At 49.0% G+C, this 22,732-nt stretch overlaps 1 protein-coding gene across 1 annotated transcript in view; it reads right to left on the bottom strand.

Annotated features, from left to right (window-relative positions):
• Window positions 1-5,204: 5,204 nt before the first annotated feature.
• Rnf150 (ring finger protein 150) overlaps window positions 5,205-22,732 on the bottom strand; it is a 111,653-nt gene continuing 94,125 nt past the window's right edge. The window contains exons 7-8 of the mRNA XM_048333554.1: window positions 21,313-21,523; window positions 5,205-5,852 (exon numbers count right to left, since the gene is read on the bottom strand). Of these exons, the coding sequence (XP_048189511.1) occupies window positions 5,734-5,852; window positions 21,313-21,523 (330 nt within the window). The 3' untranslated portion in view covers window positions 5,205-5,733. The remainder of the gene's footprint in view (window positions 5,853-21,312; window positions 21,524-22,732) is intronic.

Here is a 22,732-nt window from a genome sequence, read left to right as displayed (position 1 = left end):
CCACGCCGGCACAAACGCAGATGGCCAAGTCCCCGTGCGCGGCCTTCCTGAACAGCTCTGCGATCCCCGAGTACAGGCAACCATTTGGTATTTCCTTCAAAGAGCAGATCATACTCGAAGGAGCTAGCTCTGACACATGAAAATTCTTTGGCTACTTAAAATCTTCACATTCTCAAAAGAACAATATTCTGAGTTCGGTAAAGCGTTCGCTTTGTCTGGAAGCTTGAAAGGGAAAGGGAGTGTGACGCACTAGACTTCAAAGACCATGTGGTACTAAGGCCATGGGGAATTTAGTCTAGATTTCTGTACTTAGTGAGGCCAATCCGCAGCCTATGGAAAGTAAAGCTCCTAGGGTTTCAGGATGACTGCTCCTGACTTTTTTCCTTTGGGAGAACATTAGGAAAAGTTCGACCAGTCCACGGAGGAAATCTGTGTCCCTCTGGGTGGCGATCCGTCTTTGGTTTATGTAACACACGACGTGGCTCTTGCATTTCCCCTCCCCCTCCCCACCCCCCACTTTCCCCTAGGCCACCACACACAAACACAACAGGTGCACAGCCATTCTGCCAGCCACACTGGGCAACTTGGTTTACACCCCCTTCTCCATGGATTTTCCTGGGCTGCTAGCAGACCAGCCCACCTCTTAGGATATGCATATTGTTTACCTTATCATTAACCATCAATCAAGAAATATGGACACATAGCAAATGGCTCTGTAATAAGTGTAGACAGCAACAGTTGCCCCGGACTAGAAAGTCTTTGATCTCTGAGGTTCCTTAGGAATAAAGAAAAAAGCCACCTGTCATTAAACATAGAAAAAGGGAGACACATGCCAGGCTCCGGTGGCTCACGCCTGTCATCCTAGCTACTCAGGAGGCTGAGATCTGAGGATCACGGTTAGAAGCCAGCCTGGGCAGAGAAACCTCCATGACACTCGTATCTCCAATTAATCACTCAAAAACCAGAAGTGGAGCTGCGGCTCCAGCAGGTTTTGCAATGAAAGGACTTGGTTATATAAGGGTCCATTTCTAGGATCTGGACTTCCTTCATTAGTTCTGAGATGATAATTCAGTGCCCCCCCTCCCCCCGCAAATGGAAGGATGCGTTATCACCCTGAGTCTTCAAACGTGAGTATTCCAGTGACAAAGGCTCTGGGATTGTGTGGTGAGGAGAGAAACGGGGGAAGGAAAAGAACCAGTGATGACAGGAAACTCAAATCGGCTTCTCAGCGTTAATGAGCTTGTTAAGTAGTTAATTCCTTACACATCCCCCGCTCATTTCTAAAGCCAGGGGATGGACACTTCTTCAGGGGGAAGACGCAAGCTGTGTTCATCACAGGAGCCTCTAGCCCTTCCTTCGTTGAGCAGCTTGGTAGTGAGGGTCCTGCCAGGCTCCACACTGACTTCCTGCAGGTCCCACCGTGGGCCCTTGGGCCCCCACCGTTAGTGGCGTTCATTCATCCCTGCGGGGCAAGGGCCCGGGTGGGCTGAGGCCGGAGGGAGGCCCAGGAAACCACGGAGCCCCCGCCTTCGCAGGACGACAGCCTCTTGCTGCCTCTCTGTCGTGGCTACGTGGTTCTGAGGTGGCGCTCAGGCACCCAGCTCTTGCGCTGAGATGTTAGGAGGCAGGAGTAGCTATGGGCTCCCAAATCCTCAGCCCGCGGGCACACGGTGAACCACGGAGGTCACGAGATCTGTGGGTGCGCGGCGACAGGTCTAGAGAAACATTCTGGAATTGTGACTCGTCAGTATTGGTTCCAGACAAGGAAGCCCGAACCAAAGGCAATAGCGCCGAGTGTAGGCAGCCCACACCTGTAACCCTAGCTACTCAGGAGGCTGAGATCTGAGGCTCAAGGTTCAAAACCAGCCCAGGCAGGAAAGGCCGTGAGACTCTTATCTCTAACAAATGACTCAGAAAAAGCCAGAAGTGGCTCAAGTAGTAGAGTGCTAGCCTTGAGCAAAAAGAAGCTCAGGGGCAGCACCTAGCCCAAGACTTAAGCCCCAGGACTAGCAAAAACAAAACAAAAAAAAAATCAGCCAGCATAAAACAGGTAGAGGTTTGGCTCAAGTGGCAGAGTTGCCAGCCTAGCAAGTGTGAGGTTATGAGTTCAAATTCCTAGTGTCACCAAAATCAATCAATCAATCAAACCAACCAACTATACAAACAAAGACAAACACCCTCTTTGGACAGAGACTAGTCTCCATGGTCAGGAGTGACCTCTTGTGCTGTGACACTAGTGATGTCCCTTTGCTGTTTTGTCTACTTCTCTTCTGGCTGGGTGACTAGCTGAGTGAGGAGAACTGAAATTCCAGGCTGGTCAAACCCTAGGGAACAGCCAGGATTCCAGTGCTTCACTTACGGTCAGCTCTTGCTCAAAAGGCCGTCCATACAGGAAGTCATTCTGGAAAGTGACCTTCAATTCTGAATGAGGATTGGGGTGATTGGTGACACTGACATGAGTGTAAAGCTGGCTGTTCATGAGGTCACCCATAAAGGCTGGACAGCCACAAGCTCCAAAGATCCTTTTTCCAGTCAGCTCCACACCCCCCCCCCCCCGAGTGCTTATATTTGGAGCTAATATGCAATTTCCCATCTGGCCTTTTGAATGTGTGAGTTCTAGCTGGAACTATAGGGCTAGGGAGTCCGGGATTGGGCCAGGCTTTCTACCAACCATGGAAAGGAAAAACCAGGGGCTTGAGGTAAAGTTGGATGACATCAGCCTGCAATTCTTTGGCTTTCAAGGGCCATGTATCAGTGTAAGGTTTCTCATAGAAGCGAGAAATAGAATTTTGTTTCAGCACCAAATCAACACGTTTGATGTGAATTAGAAAAATTGATAAGAGAAGTAACAATCAATGTTATTAGACATTGGTGGTTAGAAAGTTCAAGCAAATTTATTTATTTATTTGAAAGGCTGCCTGACCTCTATTGATTACAAAACAAATGGATCTTTGGGTCTTTCAGGAGGCAGCTCGGGTGGTATATAGTTCTGCCTGGAGGTATTTGGATGCTAACCTTTTCCTGCTGTAAGGATCGGGGAGTCCTGCAAGAATGCTGGGGCCATTCTAGACCTGGGTTGACCAGTGGCTGCTAAATGCTGGCGATGTGTTTAGCCCAAACGGAGGTGTGGCAGGAGCGTGCGAGACACAACCAAGGTAGAAAAAAGACACGACGGGTTGAGTAGAAACGCAGAATGGAAAACATTTCACTACCGTGTTCTTCCAATGGACACGTGTAGAAACAGTCATATTGGGTTACAGAAAAATAGAGTATTAAAACTTCACCGGTTCTCTTAATTTCTTAAAATGTGGGTAGTAGAAAAAAATATTCTATGTACTGTATCTTTGTGGGACAGTGTTGGTCCAGATCCTCGCTACGGGAACGCACACCTCTGCAGATACACAAGTGTGCGTGCGGCGCGCGCAACGGCTTCTGACCCCCGTGTGTCACTGGACCTCTGGGGAAAGTGGCAAAGAAGACTACGAGGAAGGCCCATCGCCACGTACTGGGAAGGGTTAACTCTTCTTATCCCAGTTGAACTGCCCAGGCCCAGGCCCAGGAAAGCACTCCGAATTCTCTCAGAGAATCTCACGGGCTTGGGGGATTTGTAGCAGGTCCCCATTGGGATGCTACAGCTCCCAGAGGGGGGGCTGGGACCTGTCACCGCCGACCCAGCGTTCTGCGGATGGAGGGAGGAAACCCCGGCCACACAGGAGCGCGGAGCTCCTTCCTGGGGACGGCTTGTATTTCTTCTTGCTCTGAAACGCTCTTGATTCTCCTAAACCTAAGTTTGGGGGTACATCGGATGGAGGGGGCAGGAGGGGACGCAGGCTAGGGCTGGCTGAGACCAAGAAATGCCTTTGAGATGAAGAATTCCAAAGCAAGAACTACGATCCGACACTATCCAGAGGCTGCAAAGCTCTTAACCGCGGTTCCGAAGCAACACAGCGCAAACCGATGAGTTGCTCCTCGGATTTAAAACTAGAATCCTTTCGATACTTGTTCTCAGCACCATAAAAGTCCCATGTCCCGAAGGCCGTGATTACAGGGCACAGGCTGGAGAACTCGGCCTCTCCCAGCTCGGAAGCCTGCTTGTTCTGTGCCGGGGGCCCAAAGGGAGGGGGTGAAACTCTTCCCTGCACAGATGGGGAAGTCGAGGCCCACATGGAGCAGGACTGCTCCCAGACCCCCGTCTCTCCGTTCAGAGTTCCCCTCACACCGCCTTGCCTGACTGTTGTCCCTAGAGGCTGGGATTCCTCTCGGGAAGTCCTGGGGTCTTAGGGGGCTGGGGCCCTTTTGGAAAGGGGTGGTCACTTCCCCTGCCTTGTTGTCCACGGAGGACCCCTCCCATGGGAAGTCTTGGAAGGTGGGAAAGGAAGAGGAAGCGCGTTCCCCCTCGATCGGCACCCGTCCTGGCGGGCGGCGAGGGTTTCCGGCAGCACCAACAGCTGCTTGAAAGGGCGTCAGCGTAACGAGGGGGGAACGTGCTCATCGCACACACGGAAACAGCTCAGCGACAGGAGCTCAGTGGTCGCAGCGAATCCGGACACCCGGCCCCCGCCAGCGGCTCGGGCGGCAAAGGCGATCGAGCCCCGACCGTCCAGCTCCACAGACCTCGGCCTCCGGCCTCTCCTCCCCGGGAGGCCCTGGGCCATTACAACCGTGCCAGGGCGTCCTGGACAGCGCTCCTCCCTCCCCTCCTCCTTGTCTCCGTCACGATGGAGTGGATGCAGCAAATGGCCACACTGCGCTTTCTGATTCACCTGTCACACCTCACTCCTTCCTCGGCACCTGGACTTTCTCGGGGAGCCCCGGGAAGCCATCCACAAGGATTCACCTACGTTCTTCCATGTGGTCCGGTCGGGCTCATCGGAAGGGGTGGACGTAGGGGGAAAAGGGCTCAAGGACCGTTGCGTCTTTTTGCTGGACGCTACCGTGGAGGGGCTGGGCTGCTCTCCTGGCGGAGTCACCAGGAAGAAGATGGGGTGCTGGGTTCACCGTCTGGATACAACTCACAACGATCGGCAAGCCTGGCCCCGAGGGGCCTGTGAGGTCAGAATTTTAGCCAAAGACTCTGAGACCCAAACAACTGAAGTCTTCCCCCATAGCTCCCTCCCTGTGGCGCAGCGGAGACCAGGGTGACCGACAGCTTACTCCCCAGACTCCCTGAGGGGGAGCCGGGCTCACACTGGGTCGGGGTGTCAGGCCGCCCATCTCAAGTGCAACACAAGAGGATTGGTTGTGGCAGCAGCTGGTGCTTCTGGACAGACCTCGCACACAGCTGGAGTGAATCAAAGGAAAGACAAAGGAGTTGATGTAAACGACAACACGGTCTTTTAAAAGGAATTGCCAAGGAAATCACACAATCTTCACCCCCGCCCCCCCCGACAAAAAAAAAATAATACAACCTGGAAAAATGGAAACAAAACTACGAAACCCTGAAGGTTTCCTTTCGGTTTCTGCTTTAGGAGCTTCGGTGGTGGGTTTGTCTACAAGGGCATAAGCGGGAAAACTCAGCTTTCGACTTCCAAGCCGCCCGGGCCCTGGACTGGGGCTGAGCCGGGGAAAAATCCCGATGAAGAGACTTTGGGTATTGCTTTCGTTACCATCCTTGAGCGAAGCGGCCCGGAGCGGCCCCGGGGACCGGAAGGTTGGACGCCTGGGTCATGTCTTGGAGCACCTGTCCTTCTATGCCTTCAGGTCCTGCTGTCTCTGTTTTCTGGATTCACCATCTCAGGATTTCACCTCGTCGCAGTCTTGGTCAGTGGAAAGTTCTACATCAGAGAGTCCAACCTCCATGGCCATAATCAGAGAGATGTCGGAATCGCTGCTTACGGCTGGTTCCTGCTCACCTGGGAGGAGAAAGCAAATGCACGTTGCGGATTTCCTGCAAATGCCTGTAACCGCATTCCCTTTCATGCCCAAGGGAAGATGGGAGGAAAATCAGTTCAAGGTGAGCCACCTCTCACTCTGTAGCCCCAGATGAATTCTAAATGTGCGAACGTTAAATGTAAACAAGACAAAAAGCCTTAGCAGAGCTGGAAGAGAAGGTCGTGGAGGTATATCTACAAGTAGGAAAATAGGTATTTGATACAAGGCCAAGGGAACTAAGCGATTGATGAGATTGATAGTTGTGTATAAAACCTATAGAAACATTAAACACTTAATATTAAAAGACATGTCAGACTGAAGGGTTAGCAAAAATAATTATAGAGGATTGCATTCTTAGTATATAAAAACTTTGCCAGTAAGAAAAATAGGCAAGTGGGCTGGGGATATGGCCTAGTGGCAAGAGAGCTTGCCTCGTATACATGAGGCCCTGGGTTCGATTCCCCAGCACCACATATACAGAAAACGGCCAGAAGTGGTGCTGTGGCTCAAGTGGCAGAGTGCTAGCCTTGAGCAAAAGGAAGCCAGGGACAGTGCTCAGGCCCTGAGTCCAAGGCCCAGGGCTGGCCAAAAAAAAAGAAAAATAGGCAAGTATTACCATTACAAGATTCACAAAAGATATAATATAAATGGAAAGCAAAAAAAGGAGAGATTCTTTTTGCCCTTTTAGCCTTCAGCCTTTAAAAAAGATGAAATTATAGCTAAGAATCCCTTGGGATAAGCATATTGGTGCCTTACATATAGAACTGTGGACTTCCTTTTTTGAAGATATAGTATTATGCATGTTGCCAGGCACCCAATGGAAAAGCAACGCACGTGCACCAGGAGCAATAATCAGAGCACACGAATCAATACATGGGCAGCAGGAGTAACAATCAGACCGCATTAGTCAATACACATACATTAGGAGCAATAATCAGACCACACGAATCAATACCCATACATTAGGAGAAGTAATCAGAGCACATTAATGACATTTTCACCTCAGCGACATTAATCATTCTTATGCATTGGGAATTTCATAGTTTTGCTTCTCTACTCATTTTGAAAAATAGCATGGATTGTTCTAGCCAGAAGTTACATCCCCCCATCCTTCTTAGTCACTCGTGAGCACCATTCTGTTTTAATCTTCTGCAAGGGGGACTTACTAGAACTGTGAAAATTTTACCTAGTGATTTCATGTCCAGAATACACTATAAATAAACAATTAGAGATGCAGAAACAGTCATTTAAGCTACCCATGGTGGTGCACTCCTGTAATCCCAGAGTTTAGAAAGCCAAGATAGGGAGAACACAGTTTGGGGCCAGCCGGAAATACCTTGTAAGGCTTTGCCTCAAAAAGCAAACAAATTCATTTAAGCATTATTTATAGTAGCACAACTTGGCGAGAAACTTAAAAAGTTCAGCAACAGAGAGTCTCTGTATAACATATTATTTCTAAAGGACAATGTTCCGATTATAATCATTGAAATGAATTTTCAAAGAATTTGTAGTTACACAATATCGATTTTTTCCTTCTTCCCTCCCTCCCCAATATTTTCATATGGAAATGTAGCATTAACTAAGAATTCATGTTCATTTTCTTTAAAGAACCCTTTTCCAGTTATTCTTCCACATATGCTACAATGAACGTCTAACATACATTCACCTAGGTGTAGTTATTAGCTGGCTTGTGGTAGCAGAGTTCCATAACCCCAGCACTCACAAGGCTGAGGCAGGAGGCCATTCTAATCTACGCACTGAGAACCTGTCTCCACAAAGCCAATCAATCCACCAACAAACCAACCAACGAAATACGACACAACCCCGCCCCGCCCCCCCCCCCCCCCAAACGCAGCAAACACCAACCCATCAGCCAAACCAAATACAAGGCAATGGCTACACCACAGATTCGCCGGGGACAGAGAGCGGAGGGAAGGGGGAGGGCTCTGTAGCCGCAGGCTGCGGCAAGAAGACATCTCATCCAGGGCACGGTCTACACCGAACCTCAAAGGATGGTCTGTGTTTGTGCCAGATAAGATGATTATTAACCTTTGAGGAAATGGTAACGGCGTGTGCAGACGGCTGGGGCAGCTAGCGGGAGATGTTTAAGGAGGGCTGGGACGCCGAGGCGAGCCTAGGGAGTGTGGGCAGGGAGGAAAGCGCTGATGGACAGACAAAGGCCGCTTCACACCGCAAGGCTCTTGTGCATCCAACGACAAAGCAAGCACTCAAGACTCACACACAGTGTCTAAGGAATAGAGAATCACGGTGTTGATAATACCGTCCCTCCGATCGTCACTGCTATGCATACATTCACATGTATATATGCATATGGTGCCTTCAGGCACAGTTCAGGAAGATTTATGAGCTTCATGAAGGACAATGAATACTAAGAGGTTTTGATGGAGAACAAATAAAAAGAACCAATAAAGAGTTACAGCCTGAAGAACTAGAAATGGAGTGATTCACAAGGAGACATTCACATCAAGCCTGATCTCTGTTTCCCAGATCGATAAGTGCACAAAGCTCACAATGGCCTTTCAAGGACAGAATGCAACTCGAGCAGTTCTGGGAAGAGAAGGGATGTTGTACTTGAAAACGATAGCATTCAACACATACTCAATGAAACTAGGCATTTATAAAAAAAAAAGTGCAATTGCATGCATGGCTATCTCTCTCTCTCTCATCGATAAGCTCTATAGATCACCGGTATTTATCATCAATTTCTAGTACATACCTATTTTCTCTATGTATCTATCATCTATTATCTTTCACTTGCATCTATTATCCTTACTATACTTATCCTCTACCACCTATCAATCACTTATCATCTCTCTATATCATCTGTATGTATCATCAGGCTGTTATTTGTGGGCATTTTAATTATTATCTCTATGGATCTATTTTCTATTACCTATATTAGTTATCTACACCTATTATCCTTATCATATCTGCCATCTATCGACCTATCTACCTATCTTCCATCTTTTTTTTCTCACATGTGCCCTTTCATTGAATCTCTCTTTTTTTTCCACAGTCATCCCGGCTGATGGGAAGTTTGCACAGGAGGATTTAGGCCTAAGACGGCTCAGGCTCAAAGTGATACCCTATCCCAGAGCTAATCAGATACCTAACTCCATTCTTTCTCATTCTCTCTGGAAAGATCCCTTAAGGAATCATCTGAAGACACATAAAGTTTATCTTGTGTTTTTAACCAAACTTGGTTTGTTCCATAATTTTTGAAAACAGAGTCTTATCATTTAGTCAAGATACATAATTTTACTTTGAGGCCACGATAACACGGATGGAAATTTTGTGGCTTAAACATTTAGCTAGTTCTCCATTGGTAGTACTAATCACAGAAAATCAGTAGCTAGGGCTGGGATGTAGCTCAGTGGCAAAGCGCTTGCCTAGCAAGTGCAACGTCCTGGGTTCGATCTCCAGTACCAAAAAAGAAAACACACACACACACACACACACACACACACACACACACAAAAATACAGTTAAAAAAAAACCCAACCAAGAAAATCAGTAGCTATAACAACACACCTGTTCACTAACATGTGTTTCCTTTCCTGCAAAACGTAATGTAAAACAAATGAAATAAAAAACCTACATTGCCCTACATTTCATTCACGTTGGTGCTATTAGTCTCATTTTACAGATGAGAAATACTTGATGTACTTTCTTCCCTTTGTTTTCCTGTATTGTAAAGATGTTGAGAGATTTTTAAACAGGGAGGAATCGGCTCGGCTTAATCTTTTAAGAGATCACGCTTGCTGCTAAGTGACCGCCAGCCAACGGGCAGAAGGAATTCAGTGAGCGCAGCGTGGCAGAATCACCCACAACGGTGGTGGCTTATTGAGCCAACAGGAAGGGAGATAAGAAGAGAAACTGAAGAGTGGTCTGAAGTGAGTACTCTATAGCAATAGGCCACACAGTGGCAGCAAGACAGCAGAAAGTAGAGCATAGCCAGAGAAAAAGGAGGGGGAGGCGGGGAGCGTTCTGGAGACAGGTCTAGAGCGTGGCTCGCAGAGATGCTCGCGAGGCCTCCAGGGAGATGTGGCGGTGACCCGGAGGGAGACCCAGGCTCCTGCGCTCGGAGGAGAGGCCCTGCCCTCCGCAGCTTCGGAAGGGTTCGGCCCGGAGAAGGTTCTGAAGCCACCGGAGCAGGTGAGGTTCTTCGGGAGGACCGCGAAGGGGGAGGAGATCTCCATCTACAGCCAAGAGCCAGAAACGCAAACGCCCGTTCTTTGAGATGCTTTGTTTGGCCCCGCCACTTGTTCTCTTCAAACGTGTGAATGAGTCGCCACTATCGAACAGTCAGGATAATGTGGAATACAAACAGAGTCTCGCGATTTATCTTGGGAGAAGGAAGACCTGGCAGTGTGTGCCGGCGGGGACAGTGTGACCGCCGCCCTCCTTCACAGGTTCTGGTCCCCACCGCCGGCCACCTGAAACCTGAACAAAATGTAATCATTTCCACCCGGCGTTTTTCACCCACAGTTGCTTGAATCCATGGGTGCCGCTTGCACTGGGCTTGAAAGGAGAAGCGTGAGATGGAGGAAAGGTGACCCCCTCTCACTGGGGGTGGGAGCAGCCAGAAAAACCACACCCCGGATTGCAAGGCCTAAGGGGTAGCCCTGCCCATCACAGTTTCTCCTTTTCTCTGAAAAGCACTCGCCACACACACCGTCTCGGGCCCTCGATGAACCGCAGTCCTTGAGGTCAACATCCTAAGCACGCCTATCTTCCTCCCCGAACTCCTCGCTCTACAAACCGCAGGCCGTCCCAAGCCAGCGCTTCGCGGAGAGTTAAACCCCCGACGATGGAGACTCGTGCTGTTTTCCCTTTGGCGCAGGTGCAGCGCACGGTGCCGGGGAAGGAGGGCAAGTTCCCAGAACAGGCCCTCCCGTCCCCACCACGCAGAGAGCCAAGGGCTTCACGGACCTAGATAGGCCAAGAAGTTATTATTCCTGTTCCTTCCAACGGCTACCCCATGCCAGGTAGCTCCTAAGACCATTTCCTGCTTGGGGACGTTTCTGGGGACCTTGCTGAGAAGCAGGGCCACCGGTGTGGAAGTCTCCCCCCCCTCCCGCCGCCCCCTGTCACTGGCAGACGCCGGCAGGCCGGCCCGCTGCTTTGAAATGAGGTTGATGAGTTTAAAAATGAAGAGGTGGGGAGAGACCAAAAGGTCCCAGTTATCGCTGGACTATCATAACTGGGCAAGCTCATCCACAGTAAGCACGGGATGAGGAAAAGGACTTAGAAACTAGAAGTTCTCTGGTATTTATGGAAAAAATGAAGACAGGGGCATTTCATCAATATCTCTTCAAAACGCCAAATTCCTTGAAAACAAGCCCATTGGGAATTTCTGGGATGTAAGGTGGGGGGTTAAGGTTTTATCATCTCCCCCACCAGCCAAAGACTGTTCATTTGCTCTTTTCCTCCTTTTTCAACTAATGGGGGCCGTGTAAGTCCCTCGGGGAGACAGAGCCTCTAGTTGATCTGGCGAATGAGACTACTCTTTCAGAAATGGCACTTGGCAACGTCGGTCCTCGACTTCACGCACATCTGTTTTACATCTAATAGAATCTAAATTCCTTCAGAGCAGGGGAAATTTCAGCCCTACTCAAAATAGATACTAATAAATATTGCACTAAATCACTGACATCGTTAGCGAAATGGCTTTGACGGAATAGTTGAATAAACTCCCAGATTAACTTCTATGGAGGTGAAATAAACATGTTCAGCATTTTATGGCTTTCTTCTTTTCCTATTTACTCTTAGTATGTTTTGTGACTTTTCCCTGCAGCCATGTCCATCTGTGACCCACGTAGATTCTGAATTTTAATTGTTTTTTTAAAAAAAGTATCATGCTGCTGCTATTTGTTATGATCTCTGATGTGTATCACGAGTCCCTTCCTTTCTTTTTAACTCCACAAATATTTAGGACAAATGATCCCAAATATTTATCCAGGACAGAGTTCCTGCCATTGATAGCTGCATGTTGGGATTATCATTCTGATAGCATTTTCTAGGAGGATGCAATCAAAGTACATTTTGAGCTCGTTATTTTTGAAACATCTGCAACCACAAGCATAACCCCTGTCCCCAACAGCAGGTACTTTGTGATGCATGATCTGACCGTGCAGCCTTTTCAATTTTTTTCCAGCTTTCAAACATGTTGTAATATTTTGTCACTGAGCAATACCTGACGGAGACATTGTCTTTAATATGGATGCTTTCTTTTCAGTGATGGTCAACAGGATGCAGAATAAATATCCATAAAGCCCCCGATGGCATATAACTGGCTAATCTGACATCGTGGTACCTGAGTGTCCACGGATGAACACAGGGAGACTCCTGTGGAAGAAAGACTCACCGCATCCGCCAGGAATGCCAGCCCGGCAGAAGAAAGCCAGGGCCCTGGAGGACTTGTCTAACTAAATCCCGCTCATGAACCCACCGGAGTCCAAGGCCTAGGCTGTCTTTGGCTTTCTTTTACTCCCTGTAAGAGAAAATACCCTGGAGAGATGAGAATGAGAATGAGAGTGAGACTCTTGAGAGTGCTGTAGACACTTGGAAAGTGACAGTAACCCCAGCATCAAAGGTAAGCATGGTTTTCCATTTGACTGCTGCATTTTAGAAACGGGGGAGGCTGTACAACGGTGGCCACGGGCGGTGGGCATATCTTAAGCATGGGCTACATCAATGGAGGGTCAAAGCCTTACTGATATGCCTTTGATGACAAAAATACATTTGTGTGAAATCAGCTCTCTGTATTAAGTATCAAACTCCCAGCACACATTTTCCACCGTCATCCTTGGTAGAACACCTTGCTGCCTGGTAGTGGCCAATGATCACGTTCTGTTTGGAAGGTCTTGATTTCCACGAATCCACAGGAATGGTAAAAGGTAACCTTGGTGCCCCCCCCCCTTTTCTTCCTTTCTTTTATTTTTGCTTTTAGCAGTTAATTTTATGACATAAAGACCACCTTCCTCAGTAAAGTCGCATAGAAACCAATTTCAACTCCTTCAATCATCTCCCACTCTATTGGATCAAAGACTTGGATGCCTAAAGTATTTTCTGTACAAAAGCACTTCCGCCTTCTGGTAGCTAACCCAGGAATTACTTTTTGTAAATCAGTGCCTGCACTATATACCCTGTGAGGCACATGTGTCAACGGCCAAGGAGTGATTATTACGATCAAAAGGCGGTGGCATCCCTTCCCACATGGCGATTTGGGGTGTCAGTGTCAAATGTCCATCAATACCACAAGCACGTCACGAGGAAAGAGATGGACATTCCTTGGGGGTTTTAGTGCACGCGTGGGTACACAGAATGGATCTTCTAGGAAGAGGAATCTAACCAGCCAACCCAACACATAAAATCGCACTCACGCTCGTTTGGGAGAGTGACGTTAGTCACTATGTTTGTGGGCTTGAATGCTGTTTCCCATGGCATCACAGGCGTGTCTGCCTGTATAAGCGCTGCTTCAGCTAAACACGCATGCCACCTACGACACGGCTGTATTAACATGTGTGCACGCATGTGTTTGTGCTTTGCTAGGTTTTCACACATGCATGCACGTGTGTGCTGTGAATGCAAATGTATCCCAACACAGACATTGTATCTCAACTTTATAAGAAGAAAGATAAGTTTTGCATCCGTTGTGTTTCTTTATGAAATTTGATTTTCCAGCCTAACCTTCCAGTTAACTCCTCGTCTAACTGTGGCAGTCTTAGGATGGTGCTATTTTTCCGGCAAACACTCATCCCACTTCTTGTTTCACAGCAGAAGTTTAGGTGCAGCCCATGTTTTTGTACTGAGGCAGCTTTGATTAAGACATATGTCTTTACTTACGGAAAGGGATACTCAGTTGGAGAAAAAAAGTTTCAGTGGAACTTTAGTCTATAAAGCTACGAATTACTCCTTCCTGCTGTGAACATTAGTTACCAGGGAGATACTAGCTGTGTATGCTGTTGGCTAGTAGGCACACACACTGTTTTACTCTATGATGTTCCCAGTAGTGTTTTTTTTAATTAAATGATATCTAATAGGAAGATTCAAAACACTGATTCCCTCTGGGACATCAATCAATCAACGCACGTGAGGGACACGCTACAGTGAAGGAATGCACGTGAAGGGAATGCTACAGCCCTGGAACTGTCGCTGCGTCTGGGGATGTCACGTTACAGTGGGTTTCTGATGTCAAGCTTTCTATCTCAAGAGGGCTGCGATGACCCCAGCCCGGCCCACGTCACCAGCAAGGAAGGAAGCCCACGTGTGCTGTGTTTCCCAGCATTCCTCAGTTGGAATTTCTCACATTTAAGCACTGCCTCCTGCCTGAATTTTATCCAGCGCATTCTGCACATCACACGCAACTCATCGAGAAGGGGCAAGCACAGGAAGCACCAGTGTGCTGCTCATGCCTAGAGCAATGCCTGGAATGTTCTAGATGTCGACTCCTGGTGATTCTGGATGATGAGCCGGTGCCAGGGGTGGGTAGTGGGGGTGGAGTGTGTGCACGTGTATATATGTCCTCTCACTTTGGATTTCAAAAGAAGCCTTGAGAGTAAGGAAGGACAGTCTCCGCCTATCCTGATGTTCCCCAACCAGGGGGAGGGTGTCCTAACTACGACAGCCACAGCAAGGCCCTGGACAGAGACGAGCAGGGCCGCTTGACTGAATCACCCGAACACAGCACGAACGGCCTTCAAGAAACGGATTTGGATACGTTGCTCCCTGATTGCCGGGCTAACTCGTGACGGTGTTGGTAACCCCGGAGGTTTCTCTGTGGATGAAAGTACAAGGCAGGCACGCTGGCCGGTCAAGCCCCGTGCTCACTGCAAGGATCTTCGCTCTTCCCAACGGCTGTCTTCCGCCGAGGCTGTCGCTGTGCTGGGGGTGGGAGGATTCAGGAACCAGGGGCTAAGGTCTCTCCGGGGACAGACACGTGGAGACGTGTTCTGAGCAGAGTCCAACAAGCAGATACAGCAAGTGACTCTCACAGCTCCCTCACCCACACTGGAAAACTGGACCTTTCTTTTTTTTTTTGGTATCCACTTTCAAGGTGTACTAACAAACCCATCTCTCCCTGCAGGCAAGTGTACACATCCAAGACCACGCGTCGCCAGAGAGACGGATGGCCAAGGCCACGTGAGCCAGCCTGGCACCCTGCACGCCACGCTCCTGATAGGCCCAGGTGACCGTGCTCAGGAGGGCCCGAGATGTCCCTGGCCGTGCACCCGCAAGCCCGAGGCTTCAGGAGCTGACGGACGTGTCTTCCTTTCCTTAGATGTGTGCTCAGGTATGCCCTGTGGTTTCTATTCCCACCCCTTGAGCTGATGAATCCAGCAGGGAACGCAGGAGAAGAGACGGGAGCGCTCACCAGGAAGAGGGCAGAGGACACGGGAGAAGCAGCGCTGGGGGGGGGGGGTAACGAGTGCAGGAGGCAGCCCCCCCCACCCCCGGAAGGTGCTGGGGCTTCAGCTGGAGCTCTGGGTGACAGGAGGCACCGTCGGCCTGCGGGTAACACCTGCCATTCTCTCACATGTGCTTATTATTACTTTTATTGTGATCCACGGATAGGTTTACCCTGGACCTTTTTATGGGGAGTAGTTGTTTGGTTTTAGAGACATAATGTAGGGTCGCTGACCCAAACCTGTGGAAAATACCATTTGACAAGAAGTTTGTTGTTTTGCAGACCCGGTCTCTACCGTCCTCCTCCACCCGTGCTTATTTTTGAATGAGTCCGTTTGCTTTGCTGTCACCCCAAACCTGGAAATTGCTGCCCGTCAAAGGCAGTAAATGTAGTCACGGAAGTGTGATGTTCATATAAATGTTCTGTCTTTCCCGCAGCTGTCTCGACTCATGAAGACCAGCCTCCCTGTGAAAGGCCTGAACCTGTCCTCTTTTTATTTATTTATTTTTGCCAGTCCTGGGCCTTGAACTCAGGGCCTGAGCACTGTCCCTGGCTTCTTTTTGCTCAAGGCTAGCACTCTGCCACCTGAGCCACAGCGCCACTTCTGGCCTTTTCTATATATGTGGTGCTGAGGAATCGAACCCAGGGCTTCATGTATACGAGGCGAGCACTGTACCACTAGGCCGTGTTCCCAGCCACCTGTCCTCTTTTCACTTCCACGTTCAGGTTGGTGACAGAGCAAGCCTCGCAGCCTTTAAAACTCCTGACTGTCCATGCTCCACACAGTCGATCCACTGCTTCCCGAGAAACATGGGTTTTCAAGAATGGGAGTGAACGCCACTTCTGGTCTTCCTTTCCGAGGGGGTGTTCTCCGCTGTGGAGAATCTCCCGAGGTTCCTGTTGAGTTCCCTGAGCCAGAGAAAGTGGGTCATTTTGGAGACGAAACACAAGCCTCTGAATGGACTTTTTAAAATGTTTTTTCTTCTTTTCCATAATTAGTTTGAAATGTGTGTCCCCGGAGAGTCCGGGGTGGTTGTGGTGAGGGCGGTTAGAGCTGACAAAAACGCTGACTCCAGCCGTGCTGTAGCAAGGACTTTTGCGAGCACACTTTGAAGAATATGCGCATATGCGTATGCATACATATTACCTATATGTACCCACAGAAGAAGGTTCTAACCCCACGGAGTTAAAATAACTCTAGCTCCTTGAGAAAGGGAATTCAGGCTAGGCAGTGACACCTGCTAAAACTACAGTCTTCAGGCAAAGATCACAAAGCCACTCAGAAACACTTCCTTTCACACGCAGTAGGACTTCCCCTGCCTCGACTTCTCCTGAAGAGGTATGGATGTCAAAGAAAGAGGAGCTCAGTTCATACACTCTGCTTCAGCCAAGGGCGGGCGCGGGTTTCTCCTCTGTCTGTAGAGAGAGGGAGGTGATGGGCCTGCAAGCGGCCTGCTGGGAGCGGTGATCTGCGATTCTCTACCCTCATGGCCCGCTAGGAGAGCGAGCTAGACAGGGATTCACATGGGGAAAACGAGCTCCTGCGTGGGCGAGGGGACTGGAGGAGACAGTGGCTGAGCACGGCCAGCCGGATGCAAGGCGGCGGCGGCGGAAGCACTTGGTGCGTAAGTAACACGGGTCCTTCTGTCCTGAGACGCAGGGACTGGAAGGGGAAGAGCGCGTCAGAAAGATAACCCTGCTCTGTGCGTGTGCCTGGGACCTCCAGGGGCTCCTAGAACTGCCCGTGACCTCAGCATAAGCAGGCAACTCCCCAGGCCCGCTGGAATCTCACCCAGGTGTGGAAACGCGGTGCCCATGGAAGGCATCTTCAGTGTCAGGACGGCGGAATTAAGAGGCGTTTTGAGACATCACCAGCCACGTGTGTGTTCCATTCTTTAGACAAACAACTCTTTCCTTGAGGACCAGAGTTGACAGAAAGTTGGCAAAGGATATTTCCCAGGGACCTAGACCACCCTTCATTCCATCTAGCCAGTGATTTCCTACTCATTCCTGTGATTTTTGTTCTTCTTGGAAAGCTCAAAGACGAGATACGGCCACGTACATCTTGGCCAGGTGCTTTCCAGAATGTCCTGGGGGCAGACTCGATTCTACCTCCTCTCCCTCCCTCCCTTGCATTGACAGGGAGCAGCTTCTTTCCAGTGTGAGGTGGAAAGCAAATAGGTAATGATCGTTAGGAAATACCACGGGCCTCTGGTAGGGAAAGAAGGAAATGGGTGGTGGATTCGACAACCTCCTAGAACAATAAAGGAAAATTTCTAGCCCCTCCTCCCCCGCAAGGAGATGTGGCTCGGCACTGAGGGACTATGGGAAGGGATAATGAAGGCTCCCTTAAGGTCTTTCTCTACCTCTACCCTGGAGTCTCCATAGACACAGTGCTATCTGTTTAGCCATGTTTCCCTTTGTTCCTTGGAAACTTTTTTCCCCATAAAAGCAAGCACAGCCATTTTCAGCCAAAGCTGTGGAATCCGAGGCAAAGGATGCTTTGGCATGATCGGGCCTGTGGGTAATGACTGGTGAGTGGCCGAGGGGATTTCATACAGGCAGCCCTCTGCGCTGACATGGAGGAGGAAGACTGGGGTCCTGATTGCCACGCTAGCTTAAGAAAGATGGTGTCAGAGACATCACAAACATAGAAGCAAGAAAGCTTTTTCCAGGAGGCCTCCCGCATCGAGCTTGATTGTCCTTGGATCTGCAAGTACTTTTCTTTCCCTTGTAGACCGTAGAAGACGAAGATGATTCCTTAACGTCAGGTTTTCTCATCTCCCATCCGAAGGCCCTGCGCTTAGCTTGCACTCTCTCCCTAAAGGTGCCGAAACATCTTTGACGCGCATTGGATCTGGAAGTACGGAAGCTCTACTCGCCAGGGAAAGAGGGAGATGGGGCGACACGGGAGGACAAGGAGGAGCTAAGCAAACCCTTTGTCTCTGATGAGAAGTGCACGAGCAGGAAATGAATGAATTAACGCAGGAGTGAGGGAGATGGGGTCTCGCCCCTCCGGTCCCGCTGTCATCCTCTGAGCACAGGCAGCTCAGGGAGGGAGAGGGGGAGGGAGGGAGAGCGTGAAAGTCCACCTCCAACCTGTCCCCAGCGGATGACCGAGCTCCGTGACTTTCACCTTGGTGCTTCAGTGTTTGCGTCAGGGAAATGAGGAGAAAATGGGGTCGCTGTGAGCTAAGGGATGAACCAGGCTTCACGATTACTCCGTGCTGAGTTGGTGCTAGGTATTGTCAGCCGCTCTCAGGCCCTGCTTTCCCGCCATGTCTTGGGTCTGGGAATACGGTGAGAAGGGAAAAGGATAATCTGGGGGAAAGTCAGGTACAGTCCCCACTGGGCTGTTGATTTGAGATGTACGGCCAAAGGAGTTCTCTCCGTCTGTATCGTTTCAGAACACATTAGAAATCTGATGATAATAAGGTTGCTGAGAGCTTGAGTCTCCCCCTCATTTAGTAGTGTGCTTCTCTTCATTCATTTATTGAGTAAATGTTCATAAAGGAGGGGCCTGAAGGAAACTTAAGATCCCGTATTGATGATTTTTTTCTTTTTGAGGAATCTACAGCCATTTTGTTAATGGTTATGTTTATGAATTTCTGTTAAATGCCAATACATAAAATTAATCTCAGACAGTCCAGGAAAATACTTTCTAAGGGAAGTTCATTTTTTTGTGCTAAGAAACTGGTGTTTCCTGATGGCATTCAAGCTGGCCCTTAGGTCTCCTGGCTTTAGGTCTGCTTTACCCTTTCTACCTCTTCAGCAAAACCTTCCTTTGAAACTACCTGTTACGCTTGCTCCTGATATAAACTGAAGGTCTGGCTGCAGGCTTATGTCAAATAAACTCTGTTGCCTGCTATGACCTGAACACTGGCTACATTTTATGCCCAAACAGCTCATGGGTGAGGAGTCAGATATACACCATCATTTTCCATTTCATTGTTTTGGCATATTTACATGGATGTCATCTGGGGCGTTATTTAATCCACACTCAATTAAAATGCATTTGGGTTTGTCACCTGCCTTTTCCTGAGAGGAGATGCATGAAATATGCGGCCACGTTTCGGAAATGAGGAATCTAAGAGATCATACGTTATCTTTCGGAAATCAAGTCGTCGTTCCAGTGCGAGGATAATGATCCGATTTCTATTTTATTCTTCTCGCAGGCTTAAAAAACTGCTCGTGCCTGGAAGTTTTCTTTCTTCCTTTTTGAACTGGCGATACCATTATACGAGGCCTTCCCACATCCTTTGCTACGACCGTCGACAGTCACAGGTGAGGGAAGGCCTTCACTATACAGGATATCATGAGCCCATGCTCTTCTTGAAAAGAGAACTTATTATTTGACTTGGGTCACACATTTTTATCCTCCGCTCACAGTGTTCTCATGGTCAAAATGAGAAGTCTATACTGGCAACAATAGCAATAATAATCTTTAAGTCTCTCCTATTTAAGTTATTGAGGTACTAGATCTGTGTTCTCCAATATGGTACTCACGGGTCACATGATTCCCCGGGCACTTTAAAAGTGACAAGTCTAAACTGAAGCATGCTGCTAGCCTAAAAGAGGCTAACAGGGTATCAAAAGGGAATATAAAGTATGTTGGATTTATTAGGTTTAGTGAATCGTTATTAAAAGGATCTTTTAGGCATGTGTTTTAAAATCTTGTAGTGTAGCACCCATGTGTCTGGTATTGTATTATTATTATTAGCCTCTGTCTAGACCTGTTACAAAGTCAAGGCTTCAGATGTTTAAATATCTAATGACCCATGTTTCCATACTGGGATCCTTGCACCTCTAAAAGTCACTTCCTCTTTAAGTTACCTCCTGCTGACATCCTGCGGGGAACATTTGAATTCTGCAGGCCTATCTCAGTTCTATCAGAAAAGATGGTCAGGAAAAAGGCCACAATGTTAAAAAGAGACTAAGTTTAAAGAATGGTGTCCCGATTGCCTGCCTTCCTTCCTCCCTCCCTCCCTCCCTCCCTCCCTCCCTCCCTCCCTCCCTCCCTCTCTCCTTTTGTCCTTTCCTCCCTCCTTTCTTTTCTTCCTTCGTTCCTTCCTATCTTTCAACAATTAAGACTGAAATGCTAATTTTTTAGCATAACTTTTAGATCTACAAAAATCACAGACATAAAAAATGGGAAGGTAACTTAAAAGGCAATGTCCCAAGAGGTTTCATTCTACCTCTTTCTACTTCTAATTTTTCCGTGCCAAATAGGATACTTCTATCAAGAGAAAGAAAGGCACTTGGTTTAAAAATTTCATTATTCACCTATTCTTTTAACTTTAAGCCTCAGTTAATTTGTATGCTGATTTTTCTTAGAACTCCTGGAGCTTTTATCTCTAACTCTATTAAACTAAATAGTAGGTACTTTAGATTTGACCTTCAATCTTCATGCTCCTACAGATACTTAAGTACTTTTTTTTTTTTTTTTTTATAACTAGCATCAAACAGAACAGGGTTTCCTGGCAGTCTGGGCAGGGGAGGAGGGGAAGAATGACCACAACCAAATGGTATTTAAATGTGTATGGCCACCGTGTTCAGTTGCCTACGGTGGCACACACCTGTAGTCCCGGCTGCTTGCTAGGCAAAGGCAAGAGCATTGCTAGAACCCAGGCATTCAGACCAGCCATGAGACCTCGCCTCCTACATAAAAACAATAAACAGGGGTCCCATTTCCACCTGAATCCCACAGTAACGTGCACACGTACCAGACGAGCTCTTCCAGGCACAGGCACGCTCGGGAGGGCGGGAGAATGTCCAGTGCGGTGAGGAGGGTCAGGGTGTCCCCAGGGGCTGGAGTGTGGGCACCCGGGGGCCTCGTCTCTCGTCTGCCCCACGGACTCTGGAAGGATCTGGCTTCTAAGGACCGGTCAGCTACGACCGGTGAGCCCCACCCACGTGACTGGCATTGGCTGCCGGGGGAAAGGTTTCCCTTTCCAGCTCCCACGAGGCCGTGGCTCTTCACCTAGGGCTCGGCCGGGCACCGTGGCACTCACCGTTGGTGGTGAAGATGACGTCTCCTTCGTGGGGCGTGGGGTCTGCGTCCTGGACCGCCTGCAGGGCTCCCACGGTCCGCACGGCCGGGTCCAGCGTGACGGAGCTCTCGTTCACCGTGGTGTCGCTGGCCCCCGTGATCTGATTGGTGGGCGGCCCTCCCAGGGAGCCCTCGAAGTCCGTGGGCAGCTCGTCCATGCAGTCGGCGTTGGGCTGCGGGCAGAGCGAAGCCTGGTCTCAGAGCACGCCGCGCGTGCGGAGCTGAACTGCCTCCTGACTAGTTCGTCCCGATAGAAAGTTAGCTTTTCTACCATGTTCTTCTCCAGCTACTTCTATTTTTAGCCAAGTCTATAATAAAGTTTCACTCCCACGAAAAGAAAATCTTTTAACGTTCACATGAAAAGATCTTCCCCAGATTTCCTTACAAAGGCACCTGTTAGAGGGAGGTCTGGAGTTTTAATTGGAGAAGCAGCAAGAGTTCTCTGTCTAAATAATTTGGAGGAACAAGGGGGTATTTATTTATGAGGGAACTTCCTCTGTATAGAGAGCGTTTACCTCATAGCATACAGTTGGCATCTCAGTAACCAGCCCCAGGGACCCACTCACTGTTTACAAATACACTGGTAAGAGTAAAGTTGGAGGGGAATGACTCACTGTGAAATGCTCATTCAAGATGCTTATGTACACGCAAAGCACTGTGTAAGGCTGCTCTAAGAAACAAACAAACATGAGCCAGCTGCATGCCTGGTGGTTCAGCCCTGTGATCCTAGCTACCCGGGAGAGATCTGAGGATCGTGGTTCAAAGCTAGCTGGGACAGGAAAGCCCACGAGACACTAACCACCCCAAAAGCTGGAAGCGGAGCTGTGGCTTAAAGTAGAAGAGCACGAAGCCTTGAGCAAAAAAAAAAAAAAAAAAGCTCAGGGACAGAGCCCAGGTTTGGAGATCAAGCCCTTCCTGGGAACAGCACCTCCCTGCAAGGAAAGACAGAAAAGAAGAAGAGAAAGTACGCCCAAACCCAACTTCAGAAACCGACTCCCATGTACTTGACACCGGATCTATCATCCATCAGACAAATTCTTGACCTTAAAAACCAGAGCCATGAAAACAAGGTGCGGTCGCGTTCACCCCATCACTGCCGGGGGGTGCCGGGTGCCTTTCTCCCTGACGCGGTCACCTGGCTCCCCCGGCCAAGGTCAAAGCAGCAGAGCCAGCTCCGCTCTCTGCGCGGGCGCGGTGGCCGGCGCTGTGGACCGCGCTCAGGAGTGGGGCTACTGGGCAAGTTGTGGGGCTACTGGGCAAGTTGTGGGGCTACTGGGCAAGCCGTTACGCGCTGAACCTTCCGCTCTTTGATCTTAGCTCTTCCGTGTAAGCGATGGGAACGCATTTCTCTCTCTTTCCACGCGTGCTTTCAGTTGTTTTAT

The sequence above is a fragment of the Perognathus longimembris genome, chromosome 24 (assembly GCF_023159225.1).
Source record: "Perognathus longimembris pacificus isolate PPM17 chromosome 24, ASM2315922v1, whole genome shotgun sequence".
NCBI classification, from domain to species: domain Eukaryota; kingdom Metazoa; phylum Chordata; class Mammalia; order Rodentia; family Heteromyidae; genus Perognathus; species Perognathus longimembris.
This window is presented reverse-complemented; position numbering and strand designations above follow the sequence as displayed.